The sequence below is a fragment of the Esox lucius genome, chromosome 11 (assembly GCF_011004845.1).
Source record: "Esox lucius isolate fEsoLuc1 chromosome 11, fEsoLuc1.pri, whole genome shotgun sequence".
Taxonomy (NCBI): Eukaryota; Metazoa; Chordata; class Actinopteri; order Esociformes; family Esocidae; genus Esox; species Esox lucius.
The window spans coordinates 51,489,171-51,515,008 of record NC_047579.1 but is presented as its reverse complement, the minus strand read 5'-3'; the positions used below and the strand labels follow the sequence as shown (position 1 = coordinate 51,515,008).

At 44.9% G+C, this 25,838-nt stretch overlaps 1 protein-coding gene across 3 annotated transcripts in view; it reads left to right on the top strand.

The window, feature by feature from the left end:
* Window positions 1-25,838, top strand: part of cacna1ha (calcium channel, voltage-dependent, T type, alpha 1H subunit a) — a 144,499-nt gene that overhangs the window by 111,429 nt on the left and 7,232 nt on the right. For all 3 annotated transcript variants that reach the window (XM_029123200.2, XM_029123199.2, XM_029123198.2), the window contains exons 30-36: window positions 297-430; window positions 5,086-5,156; window positions 5,404-5,482; window positions 13,166-13,287; window positions 13,488-13,781; window positions 18,982-19,153; window positions 24,890-25,038. In XM_029123200.2, the coding sequence (XP_028979033.2) occupies window positions 297-430; window positions 5,086-5,156; window positions 5,404-5,482; window positions 13,166-13,287; window positions 13,488-13,781; window positions 18,982-19,153; window positions 24,890-25,038 (1,021 nt within the window). The remainder of the gene's footprint in view (window positions 1-296; window positions 431-5,085; window positions 5,157-5,403; window positions 5,483-13,165; window positions 13,288-13,487; window positions 13,782-18,981; window positions 19,154-24,889; window positions 25,039-25,838) is intronic.

The following is a 25,838-nucleotide window of genomic DNA, read 5'->3' as shown; positions in this document are numbered from 1 at the left end:
TGTGTGTCTGTGCTCTGTGTGTGTGTGTGTGTGTTTATATGTGTGTGTGTGTCTCTGTTTGTCTGTGTGTGTGTGTGTCTGTGTGTGTGTGTGTGTGTGTGTGTGTGTGTGTGTGTGTGTGTGTGTGTGTGTGTGTCTGTCTGTGTGTGTGTGTGTGTGTGTCTGTGTGTTTGTGTGTGTGTGAGTGTGTGTGTGTGTGTGTGTGTCTGTGTGTCTGTGTCTGTGTGTGTGTGTGTGTCTGTGTGTCTGTGTGTGTGTGTGTGTGTCTGTCTGTGTGTGTGTGTGTGTGTGTCTAGGTGGAACCAGTTGGATGTGGCCATTGTGTTGTTGTCCATCATGGGCATCACCCTGGAGGAGCTGAAGATGAACGCGTCACTTCCCATCAACCCCACCATCATACGCATCATGAGAGTACTGAGGATCGCTAGAGGTACTAAACACACACACCCACACACACACACATGCACACACTCACTATACACACACACACACTATATACACACACACACACACACACAGACACACCCACACACACACACTTTACATACACACATACTGTACACATACACACATTATACACCCATAAACACTATACACACAGACGCACACTATATACAGACACACTGTACACAGACACCCTTTACACAGACACACACTATACACAGACACACACTATACACAGACGCACACTATATACAGACACACTGTACACAGACACCCTTTACACAGACACACACTATACACAGACACACACTATACACAGACGCACACTATATACAGACACACTGTACACAGACACACTTTACACAGATGCACACTATATACAGACACACTATACACTCAGACACAGTGCACACAGACACACATTGTACACAGACACACATTATACACACAGCTACACCAAAGCTATTCCCCCTAACATTCATTACAAGCCAAGATTTAAGCCAAATGTCCTCACTTCACTAAATCTTATTTGTTTTACTCTACCAGTACATACTCCCTCTTACACACACACACACACACACCCATAAACGTACATGCTCTGCTCTAGGAGTGTCAGAAGAAGGCTGATAAATCTAATCAACCAAACTAGTCTGATCTTATCCTGTCAGGATTTACAGTCTGGTAGGTTTCCAAGGAAGGGAGTGCTTAGACACCCGGACTCTTCTTCCCCAAACTGAAACTTTCCGTAATTGGGCAAAAGCCTCCACAGTAAAGTGTTTTAAGGGTCATTTCTCTTGGCTGACTAAACCTGAGACTGAAACCTTTTGTATTGCCTGGCCAAACTTAACCAGGTAACATCATGTTCTGGTGTTCCATGAATGTCTTTGTAATGGCCTTTATTTCCAGAAACCCTGATTCTGGATCAGTTAACTAACCACATCAAAAAAATCCACAATTAACCTAATTTAGAAACTTCAAAAAAACAACATGTGTTAAGACTACGGGTCTGGAATTACCAAAACATTTATTATTTCAAAATCTATTTTCTGATGTGTACGGCTGGCTAGTGAATCTGTCATGTCTCGCATCACCTATAAGATCCTCCTGCTCACCTACAAATCTCTCCATGGACTCTCACCAAAATACCTCACAGAACTACTCCACCCCTACACACAGTCACGCTCCTTGCAGTCCTCTGACAAAGACCTACTGGACAGTCCGTGAGTAACGAGGGGTTAATACGGTAGTCTGGGGGAAGGCGTAAACGATATGTTACCTCGTTGACTCTCCTCAGGACTTTAAAGGGCCCCACAAACCGCGGGGCCAGCTTCCGACAGGGCAGGCAGAGGGGCAGGTCCTTGGACGAGAGCCAGACCCGGTCGCCCGGACCATATACCGGGGCCTCCCTGCGGTGGTGGTCCGCAAAGATCTTTTGGCAGCGGATAGCGAGCCGGAGGCGAGCCTGCACAGCCTCCCACGTGCCCACTGCCCGCCAGAACCAGTCATCCACCGCCGGGGTACCGGTCTGGCTCGGCGTCCAGGGTGCCAGAACCGGCTGGTATCCCAGCACGCACTGGAAAGGTGACATACCCGTGGAGGAGTGGTGCAGAGAGTTCAGTGCGTATTCTGTCCAAGGCAGGAACTCCGCCCACTCCCCCAGCTGGTCCTGGCAGTAGGACCGAAGGAACCTACCCACCTCCTGATTGACACGTTCCACCTGCCCATTGGACTGGGGATGGTAGCCCGAGGTCAGGCTGACCAAGACCCCCAGATGCTGCATGAACGCCTTCCACACCCTGGACGTGAACTGGGGACCCCGGTCAGACATGATGTCCTCGGGCACCTCGGAATACGTGTGTAAACAGGGCCTCCGCGGTCTGTAGGGCAGTGGGAAGGCCGGGCAGAGGCAAGAGGTGGCAGGACTTTGAGAACCGATCCACAACGACCAGGTATGGCCCTGTGAAGGGGGAAGATCAAGTGACAGGTTGGACCATGGTCGTTGTGGAATGGGCAAGGGGTGCAACTTGCCCACAGGTAGGTGCCGGGGTGCCTTACTCTGGGCGCACACCGAGCAGGAAGAGACGTACACCCTCACGTCCTTGGCTAAAGTGGGCCACCAGTACTTACCGGCCAGGGCGCGCACCGTTGGCCCGATACCAGGATGACCGGAGGAGGGAGATGTATGCGCCCAGTAGAGGAGTCGTCACGGACAGACCTCTGCACATACGTACGATCCTCAGGGCATATGGGTGGAGAGGGCTTGTCGCGCTGCGCTCTAGCGATGTCCGCGTCCAGTTCCCACACCACTGGCGCCAAGATGCACGACTCCGGGAGCACGGGAGCATCATCCACTGGCCTCTCTTCCGTGTCATGCTGGCGGGACAGCGCGTCGGCCCCGACATTCTTACTCCCCGGCCTGTATGTAAGAGTAAAAACAAACCGGGTGAAGAACATAGACCACCTTGCCTGGCGAGGGGACAGTCTCCTCGCTGCCCGCATGTACTCCAGGTTTCGGTGGTCCGTTCAGACGAGGAAAGGGTGTTTAGCCCCCTCTAACCAGTGCCGCCACGCCGACAGGGCTCGAACCACAGCCAACAGCTCACGATCACCTACGTCATAGTTCCGCTCTGCCGCACTGAGCTTCTGGGAGAAGGAGGCACAGGGACGGAGCGTATTACGACACCCCGTCCGTTGGGAGAGGATGGCACCGAACCCACAATCGGTTCTTACTCTTACGCCTACCTCCACAATGAACTGGAACGATGGGTCGGGATGGGCCAGGACCGGAGCGGTGTTGAAACGATGTTTCAGTTCCACAAACGCCCGCTCCGTCTCCGCGGTCCATCGCAACCGGGTCGCCCCCCCCCTTCAGAAGGGAGGTGATTGGAGCCGCGACCTGGCTAAAGCCCCGGATAAACCTCCTGTAGTAATTCCAGAAGCCTAAAAATCGTTGCACTCCCTTCACCGTGGTTGGGGTCGGCCAATTACGCACAGCGTCAATGTGATGCTCCTCCATAGCCACACCTGTCCTCCCCGACTTACCGGCCAGGGCACGCACCGTTGGCCCGATGCCAGGATGACCGGAGGAGGGAGATGTATGCGCCCAGTAGATGAGTCGTCACGGACAGACCTCTGCACATACGTACGATCCTCAGGGCATATGGGTGGAGAGGGCTTGTCGCGCTGCGCTCTAGCGATGTCCGCGTCCAGTTCCCACACCACTGGCGCCAAGATGCACGACTCCGGGAGCACGGGAGCATCATCCACTCCTCCATAGCCACACCTGTGCTGGAAAAACGATACCCCAGGAAGGACACAGACGACTGGAAAAACAGACACTTCTCTGCTTTCACGTACAGGTCATGCTCCAGCAGTCTAACGAGCACCAACGAGACATGCTCAGCGCGGGTAGTTGTGTATATCAAGATGTCATCGATATATACCACTACGCCCTCACATAACATGTTTGGAACACACCGTTGATGAAGGATTGAAAGTCTGATGGAGCATTCATCAAACCGTACGGCATTACTAAATACTCATAGTGGCCGGATGTGGTGCTAAAGGCTGTTTTCCACTCATCCCCTTCCCGCATACGTACCAGATTATAGGCGCTTCTGAGGTCTAATTTGGTGAAAAAGCATGCCCGTGCATCTTCTCCACCTCAGCAGAACGGGATGGTGATCTTGTTCAGCGCCCTGTAATCGATGCACAGGCGCAAACCATCGTCCTTCTTTTTCACAAAACATTTAAGCTGGCGACAGTAACCAGTGAACTGGGTTGTGTTGAGTCTTTAAGCTGGGGACAGTAACCAGTGAACTGGGTTGTGTTGAGTCTTTAAGCTGGGGACAGTAACCAGTGAACTGGGTTGTGTTGAGTCTTTAAGCTGGGGATAGTAACCAGTGAACTGGGTTGTGTTGAGTCTTTAAGCTGGGGACAGTAACCAGTGAACTGGGTTGTGTTGAGTCTTCAAGTTAGAGACTTTAACCAGTGAACCGGATTGTGTTGAGTCTTTAAGCTTGGGACCGTAACCAGTGAACTGGGTTGTGTTGAGTCTTTAAGCTGGGGATAGTAACCAGTGAACTGGGTTGTGTTGAGTCTTTAAGCTGGGGACAGTAACCAGTGAACTGGGTTGTGTTGAGTCTTTAAGCTGGGGACAGTAACCAGTGAACTGAATGGTTTTGAGTCTTCAAGTTAGAGACTTTAACCAGTGAACCGGATTGTGTTGAGTCTTTAAGCTTGGGACCGTAACTTGTGAACTGGGTTGTGTTGAGTCTTTACGCTAGGGACAGTAACCAGTGAAATGGGTTGTGTTTAGCTTTTAAGCTGGGGACAGTAACCAGTGAACTGGTAGCTATGTAGTTTTTTAACAATATCTGTCTTTTACTGTTTCTCTTTCCTCTCTGTCTCTCTTTCCTCTCTGTCTCTCTTTCCTCTCTGTCTCACTGTCTCTCTTTCCTCTGTCTCACTTGTCTCTCTTTCCTCTCTGTCTCACTTGTCTCTCCTTCCTCTCTGTCTCTCTTTCCTCTCTGTCTCTCTGTCTCTCTTTCCTCTCTGTCTCTCTTTCATCTCAGTCTCTCTCCTATTTTCCATCTCTCTGTTGCTCCCTATTTATTTCTCTGTCTGTGTCTTTTTTCTCAGTGTTGAAGCTGTTGAAGATGGCTAAAGGCATGAGAGCTCTTCTGGACACTGTCATGCAAGCCCTGCCGCAGGTAAAACCGTCTCTATATTGTGTGTGTGCGTGGGTGTGTGTGTGTGAGTACATGCATGCTTGTGCCTCCAAGTCAAAGTGTTTTAGTGTGTGTTGTATGTGTGTGAGTCTGTATGAATGTGTGTTGTGTGTGTGATTGTGTGCACATGCATGCTTGGGCCTCCAAGACTCCAAGCGTCTGTGTGTGTCTGTTGATGTCTGTGTTTTTGTCATGTGTGTGTTCTTTCTAACATACATTTGATGTCTAGGTGGGGAATCTGGGTCTCCTCTTCATGTTGCTGTTCTTCATCTATGCAGCGCTGGGAGTCGAGCTCTTCGGGAAACTGGGTCAGTGACACACACATTTCGAAACTACACACACTCTCTCCTTCTGTCTCTCTGCCGCAGTCAAACTTTCAGCAACCCTGCAGTCACGAATCACTGAACACTTTCCTTTCTATTTTTCCTCTTTCAATTTTCATTTCAGTTTAACAGGCTTTGTCGGGAATGAGAAAGATTTGTTTGCATTATTTCAAACATGGTTTGTTTGTTGAACCGGTTATTATATCTTACTTCAACACATTTCCACCTAAAGGGTCAAATGGAAACAAAATATTACAATAGATTTTGCTTATATATATTATTAGGAACACCTGTTCAATTTCTCATTAATGCAATTATCTAATCAACCAATCACATGGCAGTTGCTTCAATGCATTTAGGGGTGTGGTCCTGGTCAAGACAATCTCCTGAACTCCAAACTGAATGTCAGAATGGGAAAGAAAGGTGATTTAAGCAATTTTGAGCGTGGCATGGTTGTTGGTGCCAGGCGGGCCGGTCTGAGTATTTCACAATCTGCTCAGTTACTGGGATTTTCACGCACAACCATTTCTAGGGTTTACAAAAAATGGTGTGAAAAGGGAAAAAAATCCAGTATGCGGCAGTCCTGTGGGCGAAAATGCCTTGTTGATGCTAGAGGTCAGAGGAGAATGGGCCGACTGATTCAAGCTGATAGAAGAGCAACTTTGACTGAAATGACCACTCGTTACAACCGAGGTATGCAGCAAAGCATTTGTGAAGCCACAACACGCACAACCTTGAGGCGGATGGGCTACAACAGCAGAAGACCCCAACGGGTATCACTCAAAAGAGGCTACAATTTGCACGAGCTCACCAAAATTGGACAGTTGAAGACTGGAAGAATTTTGCCTGGTCTGATGAGTCTCGATTTCTGTTGAGACATTCAGATGGTGGAGTCAGAATTTGGCGTAAACAGAATGAGAATATGGATCCATAATGCCTTGTTACCACTGTGCAGGCTGGTGGTGGTGGTGTAGAGGTGTGGGGGATGTTTTCTTGGCACACTTTAGGCCCCTTAGTGCCAATTGGGCATCGTTTAAATGCCACGGCCTACCTGAGCATTGTTTCTGACCATGTCCATCCCTTTATGACCACCATGTACCCATCTTCTGATGGCTACTTCCAGCAGGATAATGCACCATGTCACAAAGCTCGAATCATTTCAAATTGGTCTCTTGAACCTGACAATGAGTTCACTGTACTGAAATGGCCCCCACAGTCACCAGATCTCAACCCAATAGAGCATCTTTGGGATGTGGTGGAACGGGAGCTTCGTGCCCTGGATGTGCATCCCACAAATCTCCATCAACTGCAAGATGCTATCCTATCAATATGGGCCAACATTTCTAAAGAATGCTTTCAGCACCTTGTTGAATCAATGCTACATAGAATTAAGGCAGTTCTGAAGGCGAAAGGGGGTCAAACACAGTATTAGTATGGTGTTCCAAATAATCCTTTAGATGAGTGTATATTTCAATATAACATTTTATAGGTACATTTCAGAAACACATGGATATACCTAGATTCTGAACATTTGTGGAAAGCATAGGTCCCTGAATGTCAGTGTTGGTACCACAGTGTTGAAGTTTTAAAATCACTCTTCCATTGAACAACTTTTAAATGTCATTTTGAGTTATAATAAAAACAACCTGTTAATTAAAGTTAGGCTCTAGTGTTGGGTTTTATAATGACTGGAGAGGCTGCAGTGTTGGGTTTTATAATGACTGAAGAGGCTGTAGTGTTGGGTTTAATAGTGACTGGAGAGGCTGTAGTGTTGGGTTTTATAATGACTGAAGAGGCTGTAGTGTTGGGGTTTATAGTGACTGGAGAGGCTGTAGTGTTGGGTTTAATAGTGACTGGTGAGGCTGTAGTGTTGGGGTTTATAGTGACTGGAGAGGCTGTAGTGTTGGGTTTAATAGTGACTGAATAGTTACTTAGATTTTTGGTGTGAGTTTGAATTCAACCCTTAATTGGTTGGTGATTTTGGTTTCCATTGACCGTTGTTACGTCATTTTGTTCTCAACGCATAACACAATGTACATTAAAGATGTTGATCTTTAATATATTTCATTGATTAAGACCTGATATATTTCATTCATCTGAAACATTTTATCAAAACTGATGCAGAAATACTAATCCATGCTTTTGTTACTTCTACATTAGATTACTGTAATGATCTCTCCTGTTACCCTGATAAATCAATACATAAAAACTACAATTAGTGCTGAACACGGCTGCTAGAATCTTAACTAGTACAAAAAGAATTGTACACATTACTCCAGTATTTGCCTCTCTACACTGGCTGCCTGTAAAGGCTAGGACTGATTTTAAGGTTTTGTTGTTAACCTATAAAACAATACATGGACTGGTTCCTATTTACCTTGCTGAAATGATCCAGCAATACATACCTTCACGTAACCTTAAATCGCAAGATGCAGGCCTTCTAATTGTACCTAGAGGTTCTAAACAAACAGCCGGAGGCAGGGCTTTCTCTCATAGAGATCCACTACTGTGGGATGATCTGCCAATAAGTTTAGAAATGCAGACTCATCTTTTTAGCATGGTCTATGATTAAGTGCAGTCTGGCTCAGGGGTGTGAAGGTGAACGGAAAGCCTTAATACTGTCCACTCTTGCTGTCTTGCCAGGTGGGCTCTCATACTGGGCTGCCCTCCCTCCAATGCCATTCGAGGGTGGAGACCCTGATGTACTGTGTGAATTCTGTTGGCAATAATCAGCTCTCATTCAGGGTGGTTGCGGTTGGTTGATATCTCTTTGGTTGGTGCTTGCCAATGTGGGTTGATTGACTTCCTTTCTGTTGGGCCCTGTCTGGGGCCTCCCCTGTATAGGGCCACAGTGTCACTGGACCCCCCTGTCTCATCCCCTAGGTTTTATGCTGTTTTATTATTGTGCCGGGGATTAGAGTCAGTTCTTCTTTGTAAATCTAAGGAATGCACTCGCTATTTTTTCTTTGTCTTCCTTGTCTCCCGTCCATTTAAACTTTGGATCACGACGTCTTGGCCCAGGCTCGAAATTACTAGGCTCGAAAGACTCATTGCTGTCCCTGTCCAAAGTCCTTTTGGTTGTGTTGCAGATCAAGACAATTCCTGACGATTCCATCATCCACTCTGCTGACCGTTCCCCCCCCAGGTTGTTCCTGTCCTTGTCCATCTGGTCATGCTTCTGACCCGGATTAATTTTGATAGACTCTGGATACAGCCCACAAGCATTTATTCATTATTACAATTTGTACTCTTAAAATGTTCACCCGGCACAGCCAGAAGAGGACTGGTCACCTGTCCGTGCCTGGTTCCTCTCTACGTTTCTACCAAATTTTCTGCCTCCTTTAAGGAGTTTTTCATAGCTACTGTGCTTCAACATTGTTGATGCTCCTTGGGGTTTCAGGCTGATGTAAAAAGGGCTTTATAAATAATTCTGATTGATTTACCTTTTCTAACATTTCCTCTAGGGATTCAACGGTACACAGTATGTTATCGAACCGTTCGGTTGATAACATACTGTGTTACGATATGCCGGTCAATGATATGCCGGTCATTTTCCTATAATTTCCAAAATGTGCTTATTGCGCTGCAGACTACACACACGTTGTAGATTCAGATCCACCGAACAGACGTGTAGCTTGTGAACAGGTAAGGCAGGCAACTGTTTTGGGGCCCCAGGCCATTAGGGGGTTCCTGAGGGCTGACAAACTTCACTCCACATCAATGTCTCAATATGTGGCAATCGCAGCGACTGCAACCCCCTCCCCCTTAAACAACCAATAGATGATCTGCAATGACATCTCAGTAGGAAACCTCCCTAAAGGCGCCCCATGAAGACAGCGCCTTCTCTCATCTAACTTCTGTAAAAATAACAACTCTGACAACATATTTTAGCAAGCTAGCGTCATTATTAATCTTGTAGTGGGGCTATACACTTATAAGTACTGCGTATATAGGCTACTCCTTAATTCCATACTAATACGTGTAATAATAGTTAATAAAAGCTATACACAATATCAAGTAAGGCTGATGGAACATTTTATAATGTTTAGTTTACAGTCTTGATATAGCCTTCTATTACTTATTACCATTTTATAATGTTTAGTTTACAGTCTTGATATAGCCTACTATTACTTATTAACATTTTATAATGTTTAGTTTACAGTCTTGATATAGCCTACTATTACTTATTACCATTTTATAATGTTTAGTTTACAGTCTTGATATAGCCTACTATTACTTATTAACATTTTATAATGTTTAGTTTACAGTCTTGATATAGCCTACTATTACTTATTAACATTTTATAATGTTTAGTTTACAGTCTTGATATAGCCTACTATTACTTATTAACATTTTATAATGTTTAGTTTACAGTCTTGATATAGCCTACTATTACTTATTACCATTTTATAATGTTTAGTTTACAGTCTTGATATAGCCTACTATTACTTATTAACATTTTATAATGTTTAGTTTACAGTCTTGATATAGCCTACTATTACTTATTAACATTTTATAATGTTTAGTTTACAGACTTGATATAGCCTACTATTACTTATTAACATTTTATAATGTTTAGTTTACAGTCTTGATATAGCCTACTATTACTTATTAACATTTTATAATGTTTAGTTTACAGTCTTGATATAGCCTACTATTACTTATTAACATTTTATAATGTTTAGTTTACAGACTTGTTATAGCCTACTATTACTTATTAACATTTTATAATGTTTAGTTTACAGTCTTGATATAGCCTACTATTACTTATTAACATTTTATAATGTTTAGTTTACAGACTTGATATAGCCTACTATTACTTATTAACATTTTATAATGTTTAGTTTACAGTCTTGATATAGCCTACTATTACTTATTAACATTTTATAATGTTTAGTTTACAGTCTTGATATAGCCTACTATTACTTATTAACATTTTATAATGTTTAGTTTACAGACTTGATATAGCCTACTATTACTTATTAACATTTTATAATGTTTAGTTTACAGTCTTGATATAGCCTACTATTACTTATTACCATTTTATAATGTTTAGTTTACAGTCTTGATATAGCCTACTATTACTTATTAACATTTTATAATGTTTAGTTTACAGTCTTGATATAGCCTACTATTACTTATTAACATTTTATAATGTTTAGTTTACAGACTTGATATACAGTGGGGCTCGAAAGTTTGGGCACCCCAGGCAATTTTTTTTATTAATGTGCATAAAGAAGCCAAGAAAAGATGGAAAAATCTCCAAAAGGCATCCAATGACAGATTAGACATTCTTATAATATGTCACAAAAAGTTAGATATTTTTTCCATCATTTACACTTTCAAAATAACAGAAAACAAAAAAATGGCGTCTGCAAAAGTTTGGGCACCCTGCAGAGTTTATAGCATGCACCGCCCCCTTTGGAAAGCTGAGACCTGACAGTGTCATGTATTGTTCTGAATCATCGTCTGGAAAGGTATGTTTGGAGAAGAAAGGGCACAGAATTTTATGAAAAGAACCTCTGTCCAACTGATCAATCATGCTTTGGGGTTGTATTGCAGCCAGTGGCACAGGGAACATTTCACGAGTAGAAGGAAAAATGGATTCAATAAAATGTCTGCAAATTTTGGACACTAACTTGATGCCATCTGTGAAAAAGCTGAAGTTAAAGAGAGGATGGCTTCTACAAATGGATAATGATCCTTAACACACCTCAAAATCCACGGTGGATTACATCAAGAGGCGTAAACTGAAGGTCTATGGACAGACCTTAAAAGAGCAGTGCGTGAAAGACAGCCCAGAAATCTCAAAGAACTGGAAGACTTTTGTAAGGAAGAATGGGCGAAGATACAAACAAGAATTGGAAGACTCTTGGCAGGCTACAAAAAGCGTTTACAAGCTGTGATACTTGCCAATTGGGGCAGTACAAGGTATTAATTCTGCAGGGTGCCCGAACTTTTGCAGACGCCATTTTTTTGTTTTCTGTTATGGAAATAAAATAAAATAAAACTTTTTTTGACATATTATAAGAATGTCTAATCTGTCATTTGATGCCTTTTGGAGATTTTTCCATCTTTTCTTGGCTTCTTTATGCACATTAATATACATTTTTACCTGGGGTGCCCAAACTTTCAAGCTCCACTGTAGCCTACTATTACTTATTAACTTTTTATAATGTTTAGTTTACCGTCTTGATATAGCCTACTATTACTTATTACCATTTTATAATGTTTAGTTTACAGTCTTGATATAGCAGTGTTGTGTATAGTGTGGATACACATGAAATGTCAGGAATGTTGTCTAATTAGACAGTACGAAATGTGTACTGCACTCGAGATATTGATTAAGTAGTTTAATTGATATGGATTGAAATATCAGTTGGAAATGTAAGAATAAGGAGAACAGAAGATTCAAAAACATTTAGATACTGTAGTTGACAAGTTAGGGTATTTCCACTTCTCCAGTCATAAAACAACATAGATTTTATCTTTGCGTATATATTGGAAATTTGGGATGATGCACTTTCAGATGTGTTTTGATGTTTGTAGTATTCAAACGCTGTGTTCACCAGAGGAAACATTGCATTCCATCTTGTCTACACTACAGTACGTGATATTTAATGGGCCGGGGAAACAGCCTTAATGAACCCAGTCAATCAGTTGCCGCCAGACTAGAGAATAATTTGAGGTGATTCTGGAATGACCTGGGCATGACATTCCTTTTCCACCAATAACAACATTACAACATTAGAACGAGAAAGGCAAACAATTCTGCTAATGCCCATGTATGCTTTCTGATTGGACAAAACAGAAACACTTAAATGACCCCTTTCCTAAATCCTATCATCCAATTAAGGTGGTTATATAAGACATTCGTCACCAAGATAATCTCGTCTCGTTTAGTTTTGGTCAAACGCTAGAAAAAATATTTTCTATTATTGCTTTTTGTGCTTCTGTTTAGTCAGTTATTGTCTAATCGACAGCAATTGAAAAGTAAGAAGACATAAACAAAGGACAGTCTGCCAGCATTGCTTTGACACTGTCGGCTACTCCCGTGGAACCGTGAAACCGTGCCACTACTGTGACCCACAAACCGCGATACGTCCCGAACCGTGGGCCCACTGTGTTATTGCATCCCTCCTGGAGAGGCTGTAGTGTTGGGGGGAATGGGAGGGGGGTTATTTGTGGGAAGAGACAAACAGAAACAAGGAGAGACAGGGAGGGAGGATGGGGAGTCTCTAGGGTGAGTTATTATCGCAATGTGACTGTGACTTAGACCCTCTGTGTCCTGGCTGGAGCTGCTTGCTGTCTAGGGAGGGTTGAATGCCTGAGAGGACTAGTAAAGGCTGAAGCCACTAGCGAGGTACAGTTCTGTGTCAGCTGTCCTGGGCAGCTTCGCTCTGTAGAGAAGGGAGTGATACAGTGTCTCTGTGTGGAGAAGGGAGTGATACATTGTCTCTGTGTAGAACAGTGAGTGATATAGTGTCTCTGTGTGGAGAAGGGAGTGATACAGTATCTGTGTGGAGAAGGGAGTGATATAGTATCTGTGTGGAGAAGGGAGTGATATAGTATCTGTGTGGAGAAGGGAGTGATGCAGTATCTCTGCCCCTTAAAGTCCTTGTATGAAGGTCTGAATTGTATGTGTGTGTTTGTTTGTGTGTGTTACAGAGTGTAATGATAGCAACCCGTGTGAAGGTCTGAATCGACACGCAACGTTTGAGAACTTTGGGATGGCGTTCCTCACACTTTTCAGAATCTCTACCGGGGACAACTGGAATGGCATTATGAAGGTATGTACACACACATGCATACCACACCACACAAAATCACACACACCACACATATACCACACTACACACACACAGCATTCACGCACACACCATACACATACACACCACACACACGCACTGACCCACCTGCTGCCACTTACACAGTAACTCAACACACACAACATCCGTGGTTAAAGACACTGGAGCATTCTCCCTCCCAGGACACGCTGCGTGAGTGTCGCCCAGAGGATCGCTCCTGTCTTACCTACTTGCCCCTGGTGTCGCCCCTCTACTTCGTGACCTTCGTCCTCATGGCCCAGTTCGTGCTGGTCAATGTGGTTGTGGCCGTGCTGATGAAGCACCTGGAGGAGAGCAACAAGGAGGCCAAGGAAGAAGCCGAGATGGACGCCGAGATAGAGCTGGAGATGGAGAGGGCCAGGCGCCTCAGCTCCGCCTCCAACGCCTCATCACTGGTCACGGCCTACGCGGGGCCGCGCCCACACTCGCCTGGTCAGGTGAGACAAAATTGAGATGGGTGATTGGTGGATTGCATTGGTCAGGGGCTTGGATATGCGATATGTGATTGGTCGATTATTAGTAAGATGATCAGAGCTCTGATCGACAAGGAAGGAAGTAATTAGGAACAGTTAAGTGGTGACTTCCATATCAATGTGTTTATATAAGAGGAGGCGCGTGCCAAATTCCCTGTGTCATCTGTCGACATGGGGAAGGCCAAAGAAAACACAAATCAAATGGACAAAAATATTTTGAGCTTTAATAACTAATAAATTAGCCTGTGGCGTTTACAAAATACAGTAGGTTAGAACCTGAAAATAAGAAGTTTAAATCAACTGAAGCTGTGATGAACCTGCATGAATATAGACCTAAGTGTGTTTTGCCCCCACACACAGTGTCACCAAGTCTCCAAAACCTAAACTTTACACCACCTCCAATCCAACAAGCTATTTGAACATCTTGCTGGGTTCTGTGGTCAGATGCCTTGATGAGGCCTTCTTCTATTTCTATTAGGACATCTTGCTGGGTTCTGTGGTCAGATGCCTTGATGAGGCCTTCTTCTATTTCTATTAGGACATCTTGCTGGGTCCTGTGGTCAGATGCCTTGATGAGGCCTTCTTCTATTTCTATTAGGACATCTTGCTGGGTTCTGTGGTCAGATGCCTTGATGAGGCCTTCTTCTATTTCTATTAGGACATCTTGCTGGGTTCTGTGGTCAGATGCCTTGATGAGGCCTTCTTCTATTTCTATTAGGACATCTTGCTGGGTTCTGTGGTCAGATGCCTTGATGAGGCCTTCTTCTATTTCTATTAGGACATCTTGCTGGGTTCTGTGGTCAGATGCCTTGATGAGGCCTTCTTCTATTTCTATTAGGACATCTTGCTGGGTTCTGTGGTCAGATGCCTTGATGAGGCCTTCTTCTATTTCTATTAGGACATCTTGCTGGGTTATGTGGTCAGATGTCTTGATGAGGCCTTCTTCTATTTCTATTAGGACATCTTGCTGGGTTCTGTGGTCAGATGCCTTGATGAGGCCTTCTTCTATTTCTATTAGGACATCTTGCTGGGTTCTGTGGTCAGATGCCTTGATGAGAGTAGAGGCCTTCTTCTATTTCTATTAGGACATCTTGCTGGGTTCTGTGGTCAGATGCCTTAATGAGGCCTTCCTCTTGGAAAAGATGCAACACAGACTCCCTGCTTCCATCTTCCTGACAGATGTCGTAATTGGATGGGATCTGTTGTCAAAATACAAACACTGTTTGATTTTGTGTCTAGAGCAAGAGGCCTGTGCAAATGTCCTTGTTGCTTAACATCTACACAGTTTGCTAAATGTGTGTATATGTAAGAAAATCCAGGTAATTGTGTATGGCAGGGGTGTCAAACCGGTTCCACGGAGGGCCGAGTGTCTGCAGGTCTTTGGGTTTTCCTTTAAATTGGTTCCCAGGTCAGACCTGAACAACCAGGTGGGGGTAGAAATTAACCAATTAGTGAACTCATTAATCAATCAGGTACAAGGTGAGAGCGAAAACCTGCAGACACTCGGCCCTCCGTGGAACCGGTTTGACACCTGTGGTGTATGGGATCATGTTGTTCCAAATTGCTGTGGAATTTATTGGTCCAACAGTGCAGGAGAGAACCTCCCCCCAATAGTCAGGACCAGAGAACCTCCCCCCGATAGTCAGGACCAGAGAACCTCCCCCCGATAGTCAGGACCATTGAATTTCCCCCCAATAGTCAGGTCCAGAGAACCTCCCCTTGATAGTCAGGACCAGAGAACCTCCCCCTGAGAGTCAGGACCAAATAACCTCCCCCAATAGTCAGGGCCAGCTAGTTTTAACCACCTATCCAGTGCTACATTGGGTTACTTCCTGTTAACCTTTTCAACCACCACCCTCATCTCCACCCTCAGCCCTCCATTAGACTCTCCAGTTGCCTTCCAGCGAGTTCACAGCGATGCAACCTTCACATGTCAAGCGGAATCCCCCAGGGCACCACATTGAACTTGCTCAATTTCGCACCAATAAATGTATAGACGTGCCTAAGTGTATAGACGTGCTTAAGTGTATAGATGTGCCTAAATGTTTAATTTGTATATCCAAACGGCTTCTCTTTGGAGTCATGTTTGGTGTAGATAAACACCTTGGCGTGAAGTGTAATCTTTTTATATCCTGACGCAGCGCAATTGAGTGATTTCGTTTTATTAAGTCTCTCACTACTGGTTAGGTAATATCTTGATGTGTAACAACTGAAAAATGTTCTCCAGAATTGCGGGACATTTAATTTGAAGTGCACCGTGAATGGAATCATTGTAGTCACGAGTGTGTCCCGAAGTTGCTGCATTTATTCAACCTCTAGGCACTCTGTGGAGGTCATCATCATTATCATCTTACGCTTATCCGGGGCCGGGTCGCGGGGGCAACAGTCTAAGCAGAGATGCCCAGACTTCCCTCTCCCTAGACACTTCCTCCAGCTCTTCCATGGGGACATCCTTCCCTCACTCGTGAACAAGACCCCTAGATACTTAAACTCCTCCACTTGAGGCAGGCGATCTACACCAACCTGAAGTGGGCAAGCCACCCTTTTCCGATTGAGGACCATGGCCTCGGATTTGGAGGAACTGATTCTCATCCCCACTGCTTCACACTCGGCTGCAAACCATCCCAGTGCATGCTGAAGGTCCTTGTTTGAAGGGGCCAACACAACAACATCATCCGCAAAGAGCAGAGACGAAATCGTGTGGTCCCCAAACCTGACACCCTCCGGCCCCTGGCTGCGCCTAGAAATTCTGTCCATAAAGATTACGAATAGAACCAGCGACAAAGGGCAGCCCTGCCGGAGTCCAACATGCACAGCGAACAAGTCTGACTTACTGCCGGCAATGCAGACCAAGCTCCTGCTTCGGTCGTACAGGGACCTGACAGCCCTTAGCAAAGGACCCAGGACCCCATATTCCCAAAGCACTCTCCACAGGATGCCGCGAGGGAAACAGTCGAATGCCTTCTCCAAATCCACAAAACAAATGCGGATTGGTTAGGCAAACTCCCATGAACCCTCCAATAGAGGGTATAGAGCTGGTCCAGTGTTCCACAGCCCGGACGAAAACCACACTGCTCCACCTGAATCCGAGGTTCTACTATCGGCCATATTCTCCTCTCCAGAACCCTGGCATAGACTTTCCTATAGTTGGAACACACCCTCCGGTCCCCCTTCTTAAAAAGAGGGACCACCACCCCGGTCTGCCATCCCAGAGGCACTGTCTCCGACCGCCACGCGATGTTGCATAGGCATGTCAACCAAGACAGCCCCACAACATCCAGAGACTTGAGGTACTCAGGGCGGATCTCATCCACCCCCGGTGCCTTGCCACCGAGGAGTTTCTTGACCACCTCTGTGACTTCAGCCCGGGTGATGGACGAGTTCACCTCTGAGCCCTCATCCTCTGCTTCCTCAATGGAAGACGTGACGGCGGGATTGAGGAGATCCTCGAAGTACTCCTTCCACTGCCTGACGACATCCCCAGTTGAGGTCAACAGCTGCCCACCTCTACTGTAAACAGCGTTGGTAGGGCACTGTTTCCCTCTCCTGAGGTTCCGGACGGTTTGCCAGAATCTCTTCGAGGCTAGCCGATAGTCCTTCTCCATGGCCTCACCAAACTCCTCCCAGGCCAGAGTTTTTGCCTCCACAACCACCCGGGCTGCAGTCCGCTTGGCCTGCCGGTACCAGTCAGCTGCCTCAGGAGTCCCACAAGCCAACCAGGCCTGATAGGACTCCTTCTTCAGCTTGACGGCATCCCTTACTTCCGGTGTCCACCACCGTGTTTGGGGATTGCCGCCTCGACAGGCACCGGAGACCTTACGGCCACAGCTAGGAGCGGCCGCTTCAACAATGGCGGTGGAGAACACGGTCCACTCAGACTCAATATCTCCAGTCGAAGCTCTGCCGGAGGTGGGAGTTAAAGATCTCTCTGACAGGAGACTCGGCCAGACATTCCCAGCAGACCCTTACAGTACGCTTGGGCCTGCCAAGTCTGTCCAGATTCCTCCCCCGCCATTGGATCCAACTCACCACCAGGTGGTGATCAGTTGACAGCTCCGCCCCTCTCTTCACCCGAGTGTCCAAGACATACGGCCGCAGGTCAGATAAAACGACAACAAAGTCGATCATCAACCTGCGGCCTAGGGTGTCCTGGTGCCACGTGCACTGATGGACACCCTTATGCTTGAACATGGTGTTTGTTAAGTCCAATAACTGAACACCGCTCGGGTTCAGATCAGGGAGGCCGTTCCTCCCAATCACGCCCCTCCAGGTGTCACTGTCGTTGCCCACGTGGGCGTTGAAGTCCCCCAGTAGAACGATAGAGTCCCCAGTCGGAGCACTTTCCAGCACCCTTCCCAGAGACTCCAAGAAGGACGGGTACTCTGCACTGCCGTTCGGCCCGTAGGCACAAACAGCAGTGAGAGACCTATCCCCGACCCGTAGGCTCAGGAAAACGACCCTCTCGTTCACCGGGGTAAACTCCAACACATGGCGGCAGAGCTGGGGAGCTTTAAGCAAACCCACACCAGCCCGCCGCCTCTCACCATGGGCAACTCCACAGTGGTGAAGAGTCCATCCTCTCTCAAGGAGTGTGGTTCCAGTGCCCAAGCCGTGCGTAGAGGTGATCCCGACTACCTCTAGTTGGAACCTCTCAACCTCACGCACGAGGTTGTCTAGGCCCCCGCCTTCGACTGCCGCCCGATCCTCTCTGCACCGGCCCCTTATGGTCCCTCCTGTGGGTGGTGAGCCCACGGGAAGGCGGCCCCACGTCGCTCCTTCGGGCTGAGCCCGGGCCGGGCCCCATGGGGAAAGGCCCGGCCACCAGGCGCTCGCGTACCCAGCTGCGCCGTACCGGGCGACGTCACGGACCTCTAAATTTTTCTCATCATTAAGGGGTTTTGAACCGCTCTTAGTCTGACCCATCGCCTAGGACCTGTTTGCCTTGGGAGACCCTACCATGGGCATATAGCCCCAGACAACATAGCTCCTAGGGTCACTCGGGTACTCAAACCCCTCCACCACGTTAAGGTGGCAGTTCATGGAGGGGTCTGTGGAGGTCAACTTCAGAATTTCATCAGCAACACGTGACTATGGAGAGCACTCCAAGCAAGTGCGTGTGGGATAGGGACTGAATAGGAGATTGACCGTCTGTCTTCCTTTACAGGAAGAGGAGGGGCAGTGCAGCCATGAGGAAGAGCTTCTGTCACCAAAGAAGATGTCTGTATCCAGGATGCATTCTCTCCCCAATGACAGCTACATGTTCCGTCCGGTACGGCCCGCTAGCGCCCCATATACTCTACAAGAGGAACACACCAGTCCGCTTGGCCACTCCTCAGGTACACACCCACTCACACACATGCGCACAGACCAGTTCAGAACTGTTAAAACAGGTTGGGACCAGTTAAGACTGAGTCAGACTAGTTGAGACAGGTTGGGACCAGTTAAGACAGATTCAGAGAGATTGAGACAGATTGAGACAGTTTGAGACATTTTGAGAAAGGTTGGGACCAGTCAAGACAGATTCAGACAGTTTGAGACAGGTTGGGACCAGGCGAGATAGATTCAGACTGGTTGAGACAAGCTGGGGACAGTCATGACAGATTTGGACTGGTTGAGACAAGTTGGGGCCAGTCAAGACAGATTCAGACAGGTTGAGACAGGTTGGTACCAGTCAAGACAGGTTCAGATAGATTGAGACAGTTTGAGACCAGTCGAGACAGGGATGCTTGCATACTTTAAGAATTCACCCCCTGTGCTTTGGAATCTTACAGGATACACAGATATAACCTTCTTTAGGCTGTTAGATATAAGCACCTGATACCTTCTGTTCGATGGGAGTGTACCTACTCCAAATATGGTGTAGCATCAAATGGAGCAGTATTTCTTATGTTCCATCATGTGTAAACAAACATTAGCCCGACCCTGCCACTTCATACTACCAGCTAATATCCTACAGCACATTTCTATCATAATGAAAATGTTTTAATGTAGCAAGAACAGTAACATGCTGTGGGAAATTATTGGTCGATAGACTAAACCAATTAAATCAATGGCCTCGTCGCAGGAATATTTCATGGCTTATTCTTATTGGATGTAGCCCACGTAGGCTGAAGTATTCCAGCCCGGCCATCAACGACTTTGAGCGTAAATGTCTGGGGAGTAAGATGAGCACAGACAAAATAAATTACACTAACAAGGACTCAGGTATCTTACCATTGTTCTCGACCTGTAAACCATTAATGTTGATGTCACATTTTCTAGATTAAACCCTGTAGGGGCTATTTGGGAGGGTGGCAGGAAATAAGATGTTACTCAAAAGGTACCATCTAAAAGCATATCTGGATTTTGCCATGAAGCATGAGTGAACCAGCAGCAACGTGGGAAAAGGTTTTGTGGTCAGATGAGACTAAAATAGAGCATTGAAGCCAAAACACAAAACAATATGTGTGCCACAAACCTATCACTGTCCATGCCTCAAGACACAGCATACCTACAGTGGTGACAGCATCATGCTGTGGGGATGCTTCTCATCAGCAGGGACTGGGCATCTTGTTAAACCAAAAAAGCAACCAGGTGAGCCTAGTTCAGCCAGCCATTAGAAGTGATGAATGTTGTTGCACTTGCCGGATTCAAACCTCGTTCTCCCATATGAGAGGCTATGTCTTGACCTATTACACCACTGAGCTATATGTTAGCCGGGTATTGGGATAGCATCTTGACATTAGATTATTTTGTCACGCATTGACATCACGCCAATTTGAATATTTCAAAAGACACCATTAAGCGTTGTGTTAAACTGACTAACGTTTCTTATTAAGTTTACCTCTGTCACAAATAGCATCTATGAACTGTACAGCTTATGCCACTGGCAGTTTTAACAGCTTATTAGCCAGTATTAGGCTTACTAGTATTTACTAACTACTTAGTCATAAGAATTGAGCAATTTTGAGCGAGAATGAAGATGAACTTTACACTGCCAAAGCTATTTCATTTCATGGCACAATAACATTGGTTTTTCTTTCATTCGTGAATGACATTGATACAATAACTATCAATATAGGTGACAATAACTGACTGAGAAGACGAAATAATTTTGGAAACCCCTACTCTTTTACAGTCCAATGGGTTTTATGATGTAGCCTATATTACCCCAAAAACCATGCACTGGTGCGCACTTCGAAAATCCACCAGAAGTAGTCGCAATATAACCAGAAACAGTTTTATTTTAGGCTTACTATAATGTAACAACTGAAGGTTGTAGCAAGCAACTTTTTGTCTATCCTGGGTTTTGATGTAGCCTATATTACCCAAAAAACCATGCACGGGTGCGCACTTCGAAAATCCACCAGAAGTAGTTGCAATATAACCAGAAACAGTTTTATTTTAGGCTTACTATAACGTAACAACTGAAGGTTGTAGCAAGCAACGTTTTTGTCTATTCTGGGTTTTGATGTAGCCTATATTTCCCCAAAAAGCATGCACGGATGCATACTTAAAAAAATCCACCAGAAATAGTTGCAATATAACCATAAACAGTTTTATTTTAGGCTTAATATAACGTAGCTACTGAAGTTTGTAGCAAGCAAAGTTTTTGTCCATCCTGAACAAATCCTAATGCATAATTTGTTTCGACTGTGACAAGCCTCTCATGCGGGACCTCTTGTTCTGTAGTCTGCATCTCCAACCACTACGCTATTTAACAAAGGGTAGTCAGTCAGTCACTCACTCAGTAAGAAACATTCGCTTTTCTTGGTCAGCTCCGCTTACGCGGTCCGGCAAATATAAGGATGAACGGATTGACCAAAATACAAGGAAGGACTGCAAAAGAACCTGCTTCAGTCTGCTAAAAAAGTCGGCACGGCACCAGGATGTATTCTCCCCTAAGAGGGAGGTTGACCAAGTTCTCATTTTTAAAATACTAAAATGCCTGAGGGGGCTGAACTGGGGCTACGCAGATCTGTGATGTGGCTATAGCCTCCCTAGCCCCAGGGGAGCACTGTGCCTGTTAAAAACTGAATCTTGGGAGCAAATCCAACTTTCAGCAGAACAAGGACCCCAAGCACATGGCCAAAACAACATTATGATGGCTCAAGGAAAGGTGAATGACCTACAGTGGCCCAGTCAAAATCCTGATCTCAATTTCATTGATAAACTGTGGCTCTTTTTGTGTATTCCACAAGTGTTGTCCACATGACCTGAACAATCTGGAACAAATCTGCCAAGAAGAATGGCCCAAAATCAGTCAAATACTGTGTGTAAAACTGTTACCCCAAAAGACTTAAAGCTGTTATTGCAGCGAAAGATGGCTCTAACTAATATTAATGTGTGGGGTTTGAATAATTTTGCAAGCCACATATTTGCAAGCCAACACCTTCCCAACACCTTGACATTTACTTTTTGGGTCAGATTTCTAACGTGTCCAATAGCAGACAATACGGAAGTTTCAAGTATTTTAACATATAAGTCAGCAATAAAATCTCCCTCTGTATCAAATCAAACCCAGGAAAACTCTACCATTTTGGAGCTAATTTACACACTATTTCCTATGGTGGCCCAGAAGTGCAAAACACAACCACTAATACAAGTACACACCCCCAATATAGATACTCCCCCCAATACCACAGAACACAACCACTAATACAAGTACACACCCCCAATACAGATACTCCCCCCAATACCACAGAACACAACCACAAAAACAATGACACACTCCCAATAGAAATACTCCTCCAGTAATGCACAACAAAACCATTAATATGATGAAACACTCCCAATTCAATACAATACCCCTTCTTCAAATATGAACGCACCCGCCAATACGAATACATAACCACTAATATGATGGCACAGCCACTGTGACAGGTTGACTAGATAAAAATGTACCAGACACATGAAAAACAACATAACTATGAAATATTTCTCAAATGTATTCCCAGCTAGAAGTAACATGGTGTATTGCAACAAAACAAAATATGTATTGCCAGTGTATCAATAGCATAGTTTTGGCTTCATGAGAAAAGCAGAACTTAATATTTGGTACAGAAAACCTTTGTTTGCAATTACAGAGATCATATGTTTCCTGTAGTTCTTGACCAGGTTTGCACACACTGCAGCAGGGATTATGGCCCACTCCTCCATACAGACCTTCTCCAGATCATTCGGGTTTCGGGGCTGTTGCAGGGCAATACGGACTTTCAGCTCCTTCCAAATATTTTCTATTGGGTTCAGGTCTGGCTAGGTCACTCCAGGACCTTAAGATGCTTCTTACAGAGCCACTTCTTAGTTGCCCTGGTTGTGTGTTTCGGGTCGTTGTCATGCTGGAAGACCCAGCCACGACCCATCTTCAATGCTCTTACTGAGGGAAGGAGGTTGTTGTCCAAGATCTCACGATACATGGCCCCATCCATCCTCCCCTCAATATGGTGTAGTCGTCCTGTCCTCTTTGCAGAAAAGCATCCCCAAAGAATGATGTTTCCACCTCCATGCTTCACGGTAGGGATGGTGTTCTTGGGGTTGTACTCATCCTTCTTCTTTCTCCAAACACGGCGAGTGGAGTTTAGACCAAAAAGCTAAATTTGTGTCTCATCAGACCACATGACCTTCTCCTATTCCTTCTCTGGATCATCCAGATGATCATTGGCTAACTTCAGATGGGCCTGGACATGCGCTGGCTTGAGCAGGGAGACCTTGCGTGCGCTGCAGGATTTTCCATGACGGCGTAGTGTGTTACTAATGGTTTTCTTTGAGACTGTGGTCACAGCTCTCTTCAGGTCATTGACCAGGTCCTGCCATGTAGTTCTGGGCTGATCCCTCACCTTCCTCATGATCATTGATGCCCCACGAGGTGAGATCTTGCATGGAGCCCCAGACCGAGGGAGATTGACCGTCATCTTGAACTTCTTCCATTTTATAATAATTGCGCCAACACTTGTTGCCTTCTCACCAAGCTGCTTGCCTATTGTCCTGTAGCCCATCCCAGCCTTGTGCAGGTCTACAATTTTATCCCTGATATCCTTACACAGCTCTCTGATTTTGGCCATTGTGGAGAGGTTGGAGTCTATTTGATTGAGTGTGTGGACAGGTGTCTTTTATACAGGTAACGAGTTCAAACAGGTGCAGTTAATACAGGTAATGAGTGGAGAACAGGAGGACTTCTTAAAGAAAAACTAACAGGTGTGTGAGAGCTGGCATTCTTACTGGTTGATAGGTGATCAAATATTTATGTCATGCAATAAAATGCAAATTATTTATAAAAAAATCATACAAGTAGATTTTCTGGATTTTTGTTGTAGACTCCATCTCTCACAGTTGAAGCGTACCTATGATAACAATTACCGACTTCTACATGCTTTGTAAGTAGGAAAACCTGCAAAATCGGCAGTGTATCAAATACTTGTTCTCCCCACTGTACTTCCGACTGGTTTTTGATGAAGGAATTAATGTTACTATCTCGAGCACTTGGAATATGATGTTTGGGAAATCAAATTGGTTAAGTTACCGGCAGTCACACCACAGTCCACACATAGACATTTAGAGCTCATTTCACTTGTCCATACTTGTCCCTTGTCCAGTCTACATCCTCCTAATGGACAAGTGTTATTGTCAAGCTACGGTTGATCAAAATGAATCAAAAACAAATTAATCTCAAAGACTGAAAATTGCTGTTTTATTCCCATGTAAGCAGTTAACTTAAACGTTTCAAGTGTGTCCTGACCACTTGCACAAATAGCAGTCGGAGCTTTTGCAGCGGGAAATAACCAATTAAGGGAAAAAATGCAAGTTCACCATGTTGAGCTCACACCAGAAAATGAGAAGACAGATGGAATGCAAAGCATAGCTAATGAAAGGAATTATATAATATTTATTATTATCCGGATATTTTCTTATTATAAGATGTTGGTAGCCAGTCTGATTTCGGATTGGATATTGGAAAATCTGATTTGGGTTATATCTTTGAAGACCTCTAGTCTAAATACTTGCAATATAACTGTAAGTACTCAGCAAAAGCAAACCTACATTTTAGAGTGGACTTTTAACATTTACATTTTGCTTTGTTTTCTGTCGGAATCCAGGCTCTGTGACATCTGTGCGCTCGCAGCCTTGTGAGAACCGGAGTCTGTTGCAGGTGCCCAGTTTGTCTCCTCCCCCTTCTTCTGGCTCCACCCTCCCTCGCATCGCACCTCCCAGGCCGAGCCCCTCACCCAGAGCAATGCGTAGACAGGTGAGACACACAACATTGCGATAAATGTGCTACTTGCTGTGACACACTTCTAAATATGACCCTGACAGTAACCCTAGTAGAGGTCAGGGAGTCCAAGCCCAATTGAAGTATATACAATGATGAGTGCAGAACATTTGGTTCTGAATAAAACAATTTCACGCAGAGATACAGATTTCATTAATGTACAGAGTAACCAATACAAAAAAACTGAAAGAAAAACTGATTCATCCCATCAGTTGCAATAGCCTAGGCAAGTATCTAGCTTTTCAAATAAGATTATGAGTGATCAGCTGTATCGGCAGGTCAACAAAAAGCAACAGCAATAGCTATAACCAGCAAGCCTGGATGTGGTTTTCATAGTGTCTATAGCTAGCAAAGAATCAATGACCATTTTCTCTGTAAACAGACTCAGCGAAAACACTTTGCTCTTAAGATCAGAGTGTTCCTGCATAATTACTTGATTTCCATGTTTTCCTCTATTTATTCCATCTATTCCTCTATAATGTATTCCTCTGTCATTTGGGGCAGGTATATATTTTTTTTTTTTAAAGACCCCTGCTGCAGTGAAGAAGCAATTAAAGGGATGAACAATTGCATTTTGATCAGTAACATGTACAGAATCCAGCACTACAGTCACTCAATGGTCTGCTTTATGCATTGTATCCATCAAGTGCAATATCATTTCTTATCTTAGATCCAGGTTTTGGATTAAAATGTTTTAGATAAAATAAAGAGGTCTGGATTGGACTGAGATTTCGAAATCTTAATAAAATCCATGTTGGACATACTCTATACATTTC